General features: G+C 38.6%; 1 protein-coding gene across 1 annotated transcript in view; it reads right to left on the reverse strand.

The window, feature by feature from the left end:
• The window catches only part of CysRS-m (cysteine--tRNA ligase-like protein, mitochondrial), a 101,996-nt gene that overhangs the window by 79,612 nt on the left and 9,967 nt on the right, over nt 1-12,417 (reverse strand). The window contains exon 2 of the mRNA XM_067144094.2: nt 5,571-5,866. Within this exon, the coding sequence (XP_067000195.2) occupies nt 5,571-5,866 (296 nt within the window). The remainder of the gene's footprint in view (nt 1-5,570; nt 5,867-12,417) is intronic.

The following is a 12,417-nucleotide window of genomic DNA, read 5'->3' on the forward strand; positions in this document are numbered from 1 at the left end:
AGAAGAATCATCACGTCAATTATCAATACGAAACACTAAGTTGATGACTAAAGGAGATTATTACCTAATGAAGTGGTATATCGTGAAAGCAAATCAATAATAGATACAATGCAGAAAAGGAGAATTGCTTCTTTTTTTCATTTTTTTTTCATGTATTCAGACTGCCAGAGACCTGACTAGTAATGGCGTATAGCTTGTAGTGCCGGGAGTGTCCGAAGACAAGTTCGGCTCGCGAGATGCAGGTCTTTTGATATGACGCCCGTAGGCACCTGCGCATCGTGATGAGGATGAAATGACGATGAAGAAGACACATACACCCAGCCCCTGTGCCAGTGAATTTAACCAATTAAGGTTAAAATTCCTGACCCTGCTGGGAATCGAACCCGGGACCCCTGTGACCAAACACCAGCACGCTAACCATTTAGCCATGGAGCCGGACACCTGACCAGAGAAGCAGTTATTTAGTTGCTTCTGGAAAAAATAAAACAATGAACACTTGGTTCACAGAGATCATGAATGATTTAGAAGAATTAAATTTATCAATGCTCCAAATTGAAAGTAGAGGAGAGAAGAGGATTCTAAGGAATAAACACTTTATGATTCAAACTCTCAACATTCAAATGAAGGAAGTACACCATTACTGACAATGAAAGGCCAGCCAGGTCTGACAGGATGAAGAAGTTTTGGGAGCGGAAGAAGAAGCTGAAAAGCTGACTCTATTTTATACTATTAGACTTTTATATATATGACTGATTAAAGTGCTCCAATGGGGGGGTATAAACTATGTAAAAGAAAAAGAACCATATATATATGTATATAATTCAACCCCTACTGAGAAACTTTATTGCCTGGCTGGGATCGTTCCCCCTGATATTCAGAGGGAAATGGTGGGAAGATGTGAGAGGACAAAGGTGGAGAACAACAGGACTCATCCCACTATCTGGTATTCGACCACCTCCTAAAAGATAAAAATTGAAAAAGAGCTTCCTCAACGTCTCTGCCACTTTAAACAAATCATCAGCAACAGTGCACTGAGACACGTGGTGAAGTAGGGCACAGCACCTTTTGGAGTGAATGGTATCTCATGAATCTCCCCCTCCTGGACATCAACTCAGTTGAGCTACTTGGAGGTTGCTTAATCGTTTGAGGAGTGGTGTTAGAAGATCTAGGGACAATCTCGAGAGGTTTAGAAAAACAGACAGAACTTTGTGATTGCGGGGAAATACAAACTACCCCACACGTGTATAACTGTTAGATACGCCCTGTCCAGTGTACACTTCAAGACCACATTCAAGCGACCAATGAGGGAATTGCTGTCGCTGATTATTGGATGGACTCGGTATACCCGCACAAAATATAAATTTGTAAAGTGCGATATATTTTGTATAATTGTAACATGTATGTTTATGTATACAACATTTGTATTTATGTATACTGTACTTATATTGTATTGAACCCAAACAGCTCATATCATTGGTATAGAATATTGAAATGATAGAAAGTTACGAAAGTGAAGTTACATGAGAGGCCGGATATGTGTTGCAATTCCGCTTGTTTAAGCGTGTAGCCAGAGTCCACGTGTCAGGGTCATTTGATGGCGCAATATGGAAGCAATGGAATATTCCACGCTAGAGAGAGAAAGGAGTGTGACAGAGCTACTCAGATTTTAAGTTGGTAGGACTTCTGAGTAGCGAATCAGAAAAGAAATATGGACGACAGTATGAAAGCCCTCCAATATTGGCAAAAATTCGCCGGGAGATAATGTAGAAGAAATTTCAGGCTCTTACATAGATGGAAATTTAAGACAATATTTCCTAATAAATTATCCCAATTTATAAATGTAGCTATAAACAACAGGATATTACACAACTGATGAGGGGACTCCCTGAGCTCCATGCCAGGAGGCAAGCGTACAGGAGGAAGCCACGTGCTGTCTGGGAGAAGAACTCTGCTTTGTGGTTCGGGACGATTCGGACGGAAGGTGTATGGTGTCTGCTGTAGAACGAAATTTTGAGCATTTAACAATTAATAAAGTATAACTGGATCCGACAGATTTCATTTTACTTAGATACTGGGGAGTGTAAATAGTCAAGAATTTGGAGATATCAAGCCTCACGTTAGCAACTTTTCGTTGGGCAGTGAAGACTGGAACGATATCAAGTCGTGGGACGCTTTGCAGTGCCACATGTCGGGAATCGCGAAGTATTGCCGAGACGGAGTATTATTAAATTGTGATAAGAGCGTAATGTGTACTTACTGTATATGTAACTCATGTATATGTTTCTGTGTATTTTTAGTGTAATAGTGCGTGTGAAATGTCAAAACCAACAAGAGTGAAGAACATGGATATCGAGGAAGGCATTTGTGTACATGTTAATGCCACCATTATGATGGAATAAACCACATCGTGGGACCTACCTGAGGCCAAATATGCTGTGCAGCTGAGCATAGAATGCCGCCGAATTCGATAAGTACCTCCTGATTCATTATATTTCGCCTATGCAATATCTGCTGTATTCTAACTTGTAAATAATGTTCTTGCATGAAAGTTCATTTTTTTATTGTAGCAAGGGTAGCTAGATGTAGGGAGTAACTTTCAATACTGATGCCTTGGGGGAGTGATTTGTGTAGAATAAGAAACGTGTGTTGGAATATGATCTTCTACAATAATAAGATATGTGCGTTGAAATACGATCTTCTATAGTAATAAGAAACGTGTGTTGAAATATGATCGTTTATAATGTGTGACCTTCTAATATGATATCCGTGTGTGTAAATATCTTAAGTAGCATAGATGGCAATCAGTATGTGTTTTATAGTCATGGGGATAGAATAGGATAGTTGTGGCATGCTGCATGATGTTAAGATCGTCGAGAGAGAATTCATTGACATCGTGAAGATACGAAACACTGGCCATCCATGCACATTACAGTGAAAATTTAGAGTCTGTTTCATCAATAAGTAACACGTACTTTTAACCAGTAGATGAAAATGTGCCGTGAGGAAATAGGTATTCGGTCATATAATTCACTTGAGATTTAATTGAGATTAGCTTCGAAGTAAGACCTTTAAGATACGAACGCTAGTAGCAGGAGACGAACCGGGTGATATTGTGGAGCATAATATTTGAACATAGTGCCGGTAAAGTGAAATAAGTGTTTCTTAATATGTTACGAATCCTGTGAGGAGTGCGCAATTAGATATGTGAGGTATGGAATGAATAATGTGTATTGAAAGTGTTGAATGCTTATAAATAATTATTGTTGCCTAGGAAGGCTCAGATGATTTAAGAAAAACATATGGAGTTAATTAGAACGGAGAGATATTCATTTTGTGATGACAGAAAGATTGCCATGTCAGTGGAATAAACAGATATGAGTTGCGCTCAGAGATAAGATGTTCGTTTACTACTAGGCGTGTATATTAAAGGAGATTCAAACTGCGTTGATTAGGGTCATAAAATGAAAGAATAAATGTCATTTATTATATAATTCTGATTGAGTGATCTAGGAAGAGCACATTAAAGTTAAAAGATTTTGTGACAGTCCATTGTTAGGTAGGAAATTATAGGTCACTGTAATGTTGCGATCCAGGTAGTCGGAGTTCGACGCCTGGCCAGGTTAATGGACATAATTTTCCTGGTAATTATGCATATGACTGATTTTGAGTTTGTTGCATATGTGATATGTGTATTTTACTGTGCATTTGGCAATGCCCATTCTGGTTTGCAGTTGCAACCTTTGTTTTGATGTGGTGAATTCATTTCATTGTGGTAGATGTGTTTGCAGCAATATGGTTCTGTCCTATTGTCATAGATTCAGTGTAGAATAAGTCTGGTGGAATTTCAATTTAGTGTAGGTCCTTTGCTACAGAGTTTGTGTTTATTTTATGTATTAGTGAAACAGCTGATTATGCGTATGTGAAATATTTTTCCTTTCAATGATGAATCAGAATAGTAAGTTAAATTTATTCGTGTCAGGGGTGATTATTGATTTGGTCACGTTCCGTGTTAACTGTATATAGATGTGAGGAAGACGCCGATATAAAAGGATGATTGAACAAAATTTCAGGACTTGATAATTTAATGATTTAAAACAAAATTTGAGGATGTGATAATTTAATGATTTAACAAATTGGAGGACTGAATAATTTTAATGATTTCAGATTTAATGATTTTTTCAATGATGTAATGACCTCAGACTTAATGATCATTAATGATTTAATGATTTGAAATTTAATAAATTGTGGATTTCATGAATGATTTAACAAACTTTACAAAAGAAAATATTTATAAAATCCTCCTATCAATACAATTCAAGTCATCTGTTAGATGAAGCATAACTTGTAAACGATTTAACAAATGTAAGGATTTAATAATTTCAAACAGCTTCATGATTCCATGATCAAAATTATTGTAACAATTTAAATATTTTAATAATAGTAACAAGATTTTTATAACTTAATAAGTGAACAATTTTGAAAGTATAATGACTTAGTGATTCAGTATCTAGTTCAAATGTTCACATTTTCTCAATGATGTATAGATAAAGGGGAAAGTGGATACGGAGTGATGAGTTCAGGTAGAGATGAATGTATTTTGAATTTATTTCTTTTTGATTTTCAAAGGTCACTCTGACGAAAGTGATGGATGTAATGAGGGTCAACTACATTATTATTATTATTAATTTGAAATATGGTGTCAAACAAACATAATAAAAACTGAGATGAATTAAGTAAAATGAATTAGCTGAGTAAAGTAATGTTGGTAAATGATAGTGAGATGTAATAAGAACTAAATTAAGTGAGATGCATTTGGAAGAACTTTGAATTCATGGACAAGATTGTTGGTTTTTCATGGCCATAATTGACATGGAAGAAAATTTGATTTGATAACTTAGGTTGACAAATTCTTAATAGATAATGATATTAGGGAGTGACTTAAAGTAAATAATTGTGCAAATTAAACCGATTTTTTATATGAGTTGACGGAGGTAATGAATGACGTATCCATGTACAGTCCGAATTTTTTTATTTTTGTGTAGGAATTTTACTTTGCCAAAGTTTAACCTTCTATTTGAATAAATCTGTGTTTTTGCCAAAAGGTTCTCATTCAGATCTTTTTATTTAATTTCTCTCTTATCCTTCCTGCTGAATAATTTAAGGTTAGTTATACTATTCGAAGATATCTCTGTGGGTACTACCCATTCAGCGACCCTGGGATTCTTTTTGCTGGTACCACATTTCAAAGGCTGGAAGGGTAGAGGGTTGAGTATCAACGCTCTAAAGCGAAATAATAATAATAATAATCATCATTATATTCCTAATACAGTTCTCATTATTTTATAGGTTTAAAACAATTCCTAGTGATTGTGAGTTGTATTCATTTCATGTAATTGTTAACATTGGTTTAGTGTAAGAGAAGGCTTCATAGCTATAACTATACCAAGCAAACATGGCAAATAAATACCATAGGCCTATCCTGATTGTGTTAAAGTATGATATGTATTGATGATTATCATCCTTCATTTTGGGTACATTTATAAAAATACAACTATGAAACTCATACTCACCATCATCTGTAGTGTATGCATGACCTTTGTCAATGATATTCTGAATGAACGTAATGATATTTGGAATAACATCAGTAACTCGGACAGGAATCGTTGGTGGTAAAACATTAAGCTTCTCCATATCCAAAAAGAACTCTCTTTCATAACGGTGTGTTAGCGTCTTGAGGTCTTCTTTTAACTCTGCTGCCCGAGCAATGATTTTATCATCGATGTCAGTGATGCTCATGACCATAATCACATCCATGTCGAAATAGTTGAGCAGTATACGCCGGATTATGTCGAACTTCACATAACAACTGAAATTATACAATTGAGAACATTACACAGAATACAGACCTAACTATTTTTCAAGATTATATAGGAGATAGAAGAATACATGGAATGACTGGTGATATATTTTGGAAAAACATACTTCTAAAAGTATTACCACTTTCCAGGGAACTGTCTTGAGCACACATAATTTATTACTTCAAGCCCAGAAAACTAGTGTGGCCATCCAAAGTGTGTTTCAAGATTTCCACTTGAAGAAAAAAAAAAAACCTGAAGACTTCTTCACTGCTTTAAAAGTAATTTCTTCTTAGATAAATACATTTAAAATGTAAATTGGCAAGTATATTTGAGACACTATTTAAAAATACTAGACATACGGAATACACATGAAATAAATAAAACAACATTCTGAAAGATACATCAGTGTCCCTCTGTTACTAATATTCCATAACCAGGTGCCATTAAAAAATTCTTTTTTTTCTTTCACAATTGGCTTTACGTTGCACTAACACAGATAGGTCTTATGGCGATGATGGGATAGGAAAGGGCTAGGAGTTGGAAGGAAGCAGCTGTGGCTTTAATTAAGGTACAGACCCAGCATTTGCCTGGTGTGAAAATGGGAAACCATGAAAAACTATCTTCAGGGCTGCTGACAGTGGGGTTCGAATCCACTATATCTCGAATGCAAGCTCATAGCTGTGCGCCCCTAACCGCATTGCCAACTCGCTTGGTAATATATTCTCTTTTGATGTCTGACTGGGGTATCCTGCTAAAGTAATGGCCAGTGACTCAGCTCCAAGTGTTAGGCGGGGGTAAGTAACTGAACTCCCTAAAGGAGCCTACGGCTTTGAGTGGATGAGCTCCTTTGGATTGGGTGATGGTCGTTCAGTGGAGGAAATGCTAATGAAAACCATCATATTGTGGTCCAACAGCAACATGGGCAGAGAAGGAATCATTTCTTGATTCTATTCCCAGTGATCATGGAGGTGGATGAGGCCATGCCAGACGGACTGGCTGAGATGGCGCACCTGAATTATATTTAGAGACTTGGGCTGTTTGTTGCAATCCTTTTTTTTTTTTTTTGCTATGGGCTTTACGTCGCACCGACACAGACAGGTCTTATGGCGACGATGGGATAGGAAAGGCCTAGGAGTTGGAAGGAAGCGGCCGTGGCCTTAATTAAGGTACAGCCCCAGCATTTGCCTGGTGTGAAAATGGGAAACCACGGAAAACCATTTTCAGGGCTGCCAATAGTGGGATTCGAACCTACTATCTCCCGGATGCAAGCTCACAGCCGCGCGCCTCTACGCGCACGGCCAACTCACCCGGTGTTGTTGCAATCCTAGTGCACAGTCCTGCATGTCTCATTTCACATGTGCCACAGGAAAAGGCAAGTGATCCACCTTAAAGAAATTCACGCAAATGACATTTTGCGCTTTGACTGCTTGGAAAAATTTGTGAGTTTAGTCCAGGCACTTCATGATGGCATGTCTGGGCAAGTTTTACAACAAAATAACATCTCTGAACCTTTTCCAATCATGGGCTGTGTACTTGCCCCAACACTCTTTACCTGGTTGACATGCTTTGTGAAATATCTGCAAAATATCCCATGCATAGATATCAAGTATTGTTTAGATGGAGGACTCTTCAACTTAGCCAGACTTTGCTCACACCAGGGTGTAAAAAAAATCATGACTTTTATTAAAAATTCAATGATTTTTATTGAAATCAGATTTTCTTCCATTTTTACCAATCATTTGATATTATTTTCAGATTGGTGTATGCTTCATTGTTTATGAAGTACCTACCTAACGTGAGTAATAAAGGTTCAATCTAAATTCTGTGTTTCAACAAAATTTTGAATTGGGATATTACATTACAACATATTTTTAAACCAGTTTTTCTCTTTCATGACGTATTCTTCTAAATAAAAACACAGACTGAAAACTTTGTTTACACCCAGCCCATTTTTAAACTCGTTCTTCAACTTCAGTCACATGTACAGCCTCCTTACTTATGTGCTTACCGAGCTCAATAGCTGCAGTCCTTAAGTGCGGCCAGTATCCAGTATTCGGGAGATAGTAGGTTCGAACCCCACTGTCGGCAGCCCTGAAGATGGTTTTCCGTGGTTTCCCATTTTCACACCAGGCAAATGCTGGGGCTGTACCTTAATTAAGGCCACGGCCGCTTCCTTTCCAGTCCTAGCCCTACCCTGTCCCACCGTCGCCATAAGACATATCTGTGTTGGTGCGACGTAAAGCCAACAGCAAGAAAAAAAAAGTATTTATGTGCTTATACGAAAACACAAGCTTGGAAGCTTTGTCAACACCAAGTCCGTTTCTTAACTTTGAATGAACAACACCAAACATAGAAAATACACGTTCTGCACCTACACATTTTTCCTGGGCAAACTGAAATGAACATTCATGCTCAGATAGATGTGAAACATATTCTGAGTTGTTTAATTCTTGTGAACAATGAAAGCCAGAAAATGTGATGCAGCCAATGATTGATTATAACATTTTTCATTTTGTGCCAATAGTTTCAGATTTCCTTAACACTTCTAATGCCTCCAAGTCATACTTCAATTTTTTCCCCCACACTTTCACTGCTTTCCAATGGTACAGCCACTTCTCTGGGTTACATCAAAAGCCAGTGCTATTGGTTTTAATGCATTTAAAACATCTTCAGCATTTTTCTTTATTTGAAGGTCATTAAACTTTCTTTTAATGGAATCTTGAATCTTGTCTCTATTTTCTTCACAAGTAGTGGCCAGTTTTTAATGCAAGATTAAAGGCAGTCAGACAATGTATTCTATCAAAATTTTTGAGGCAAGATTAATGATTGACCTCCTTCACTCCTAAATTTTGTGCTGGAAAAATGATTACTGCAGAAGTATTTCACAATTTTTACTACACGTTCTTTTATGTTTCCAGTGTCCTTTGTAAAATCCTGGGAGAGACAACTCAAAACATGAGCAGAGCAGCCATGTGAAATTACATCAGTATCTTCCCTTTCATTGAGAGCACCCCTAATTTTTGCCATATTGCTTGCAATCTAAGCAGCACTTTTATTTGGCCAAAATCTCATACTACTGTATACATACCGAGCAAGTGGCTGCACTGTTTGCTATTTGCTTTATGTCACACCGACATAGATAGGTCTTATGGCGATGAAGGGATAGGAAAGGTCTAGGAATGGGAAGAAAGCGGCCGTGGCCTTAATTAAGGTACAGCCCCAGCATTTGCCTGGTGTGAAAATGGGAAACCACGGAAAACCATCTCCAGGGCTGCCGAAAGTGGGGTTTGAACCCACTATCTCCCAATTACTGGATATTGGCCGCACTTAAGTGACTGCAGCTATCGAGTTCGGTGCACTGCACTGTTTGGGTCGTGTAGCTAACAATTTGCATTTCAGTGAGAGTGGGTCTGAATCCCACTGTCGGCAGCCCTGAAGATGGTTTTCCGTGGTTTCCCATTTTTCCACCAGACAAATGCAGGAGCTGTACCTTAATTAAGGCCATGACCGCTTTTTTCCTACTCCTTCCTTTTCTACAGTCGTCATAAGACCTACCTGTGTCAGTACGACACAAAAGCAAATTATTGTTCTTAACATATTCTGTTTCTTCTTTCTGACTGAAGCTGTTAGTGTGTTTGAATATTTCTACTACTTCCCATTTAAGCCATGTGTGGTAGTGTACTGTAGTAGACAGTACGGTATGTCCGTGTCCCCATACTGTATACTGTACCGTCCAAGAGAGAGAGTGTTCAGCAACTGAACTCTAAGTGGTCTTCACTCCATGTGCATTCATTATCTTCCCAATTTGGTCTGTCACTTTCCTCACCCATGGCAGGAAGGCAGTGGCCAACATAATTCCTCTTGCTGCTCCCTTGTGTTCTGGTGCCTGAGATGACATACTTGACCTACATCCTTATTGCTGTACCCATTGGTGCACAGGGTCCCCTTCTGGTGATGGAGCTCCTTACTGAGGCGGGATGGCTTGTACATTCTTCTGGTGCAGTCGACCAGTGTCTTAATCAATCCATGTTTCTGTTGTGGGTGGTGATTGGACAGCTTCTGTAATAGCAGTCAGTGTGCCCGTTGGTTTCTGGCATATGGTGTGTTTTAGGTACAGGTAAGCCTTCTCATGACCAGTACATGAGAAAAGACTAGATAGTTGTCCCTCCTTCTCCATGGTGAACTAAATATTGGAGTTGAGGCTGTTCAGATTCTTGAGGAACCATTCTAACTCTTCGTCTCTGTGGCTCTAGACTACGAACATGTCATCCTCATATTGTAGAGAAACATTTTAAGTTTGAGAGGTTCAGTCTCGAGGGTCACATACTCAAACATTTCCATGAAAAAGTTTGCAATCACAGGACTCAATGGGGTACCCATGTCAATCTCCTCTATTTTACTCGTAGAAGCCCTCCTACCATAAGTAGCAGCTCAAGATGAGGCAGTGGCAGAATAGGTAAGTGATGTCCTCTGGGAAGATCTGTGTGACGTAGCTCGGCACTTTCCTCACAGGTACCCTTATGAAGAGTGAGATCACTTCAGAGCTGACTAGCTGATCCTCAGGCAGGTTCCGAGCAGGTGTCTTTAATTTTGTAAATGAAGTAGTCTGAATCCATGATGTGCGACTCTGTGCTGCCAATGTGAGGTTGAAGTAGTGTTTCGTGAGGCTGTAGGTCGGCGATCCGACAGCACTTATGATGGGCCATAGAGGTATGTAGTTTTGTATCTTGGGTAAACCATATAGCCTAGGAGGTAGGACTTTGCTCGTGCATGTCTTTTTCACGACCCGAAGAGTTGAAATTAGTACTGTGAAAATAAGGTTTATAAAGTCAATATAACAGATTTTTATAAAATTTATTTGTATGTGGCATTAATGTCAATATATTGAATAGGTGGACCATATTTTACCTTGTTCCTTGTAACAACTGTCAATACGGACCATAATGCAGTTTACAACATATGAAATTCTTCATGCTGTTGGCAGTGAGGATGCCTTGATGGGTGTGCTTGTTTCTCGATGTACTATACTGCGAGGCATGAACGATAACGGCCCAGTTTAGCGAGGTTCTGCGCAGTTACCTCATTATTTTGCAGAAAACCAATCAGCTCACTTAACGTTTTTAGCTTGTGATGGCTTGTGATGTAAAGTTTATAGGAAGTGAACCGTTGTTATTTTGCAACATTAACTGTAAATCCGTGTGTTAAATAATGGAAGATGAACAGCATAAGTGTAAGATTCTGCATAAGCAAGCCACAGAGCAAGTGTTTAATGTTTATAAGGACTTTATAAGCGAGAATCAGATGCTGGCATGCCGATTCACGACACTGCCAAGTCACAGGAACGAACAGGTGAAGCGTGTGGTATTAGCCTTAGAACTGTACAGAGAATAATTAAGGAAAGTAAATGTTTGTTAGAGGCAAGTGGTAGCGTACTATTACGGTCACCAGGTAAACATCACAAACATGACAGGACTGTGACAAATTTAGATAGTTTTAATCAAGACGTTCTTTGGCGCAAAATAAATGACATGTATGCTGCAGGTGAATTTCCAATGGCAAAGAAATTGGTGAAGGCTATGGAGGAAGACAAATCTGTGCGATTCAAGGGCAGTACTACGTCAATGGTACGTATTTTTATATCACTGCTGCAAGGGCCATATTCTTGAGGACAATGCATCAAATCAGGCAAGAAGGTAAGGCCCAAATTTATTACTTAGATGAAACTTGGGTAAATCGGAACCATACCAGAAGTACTTGCTGGAAATCGAATGATAGCTTGGGGGGTCAGAAAGTTGCGACTGGTAAGGGCAGTCATTTAATAATTAGTCACTCTGGTTCTGCTGTTTCTGGATCCATTCCTCAAAGCAAATTAGTGTTTAGGTCCAAACATAACAGTAACAGTGACTATCATACTGAAATGAATGCAGTGACGTTTACTGAGTGGTTCAAAGTACAGTTTATACCCTATATAGCTCTAGTGTCCGTAATTGTGATGGATACTGCTAGCTATCACTCAGTTATAAGGAATAAAGCGCCAACTACAAACAGTATGAAGGCTGATATTGTAGCATGGCTATCCAGTAAGTCAATTGCACACTCGGCTTCACAAACTCGCACGGAGTTGTTGCAACTAGTTAAAATGCATAAGTCATGCGAAAAAGATTATGAACTTGATGCTCTTGCTCGTGAGCATGGCCATAGGGTTGTGTGCTTGCCGTCGTATGATTGCCAGGACAATCCGATAGAATATGTATGGTCACAGGTTAAGGAATTTGTGGCAGAAAGAAACACTACTTTAAAAATTGTAGACATGGGGAAATTAGTTCACGAAGTTATTGAAGTATTACGACAAAGGCATGGGCGGACTATGCTCAGCGTGCTGAAACCATTCCAAGAAGATGACTTCAAATGTGAGATTATTATAGACAATGTCTTGGAACCCGTAATCATCAACCTGCAAGAATCTTCATCAGATGCAGATACGAGTGATTGAGAGGAGGACACGGAATAATAAATGAAGTATGGTGGAATTATAATCTCTTACAATGTATCAAGATAA

This window comes from Anabrus simplex, chromosome 3 (assembly GCF_040414725.1).
Source record: "Anabrus simplex isolate iqAnaSimp1 chromosome 3, ASM4041472v1, whole genome shotgun sequence".
NCBI classification, from domain to species: Eukaryota; Metazoa; Arthropoda; class Insecta; order Orthoptera; family Tettigoniidae; genus Anabrus; species Anabrus simplex.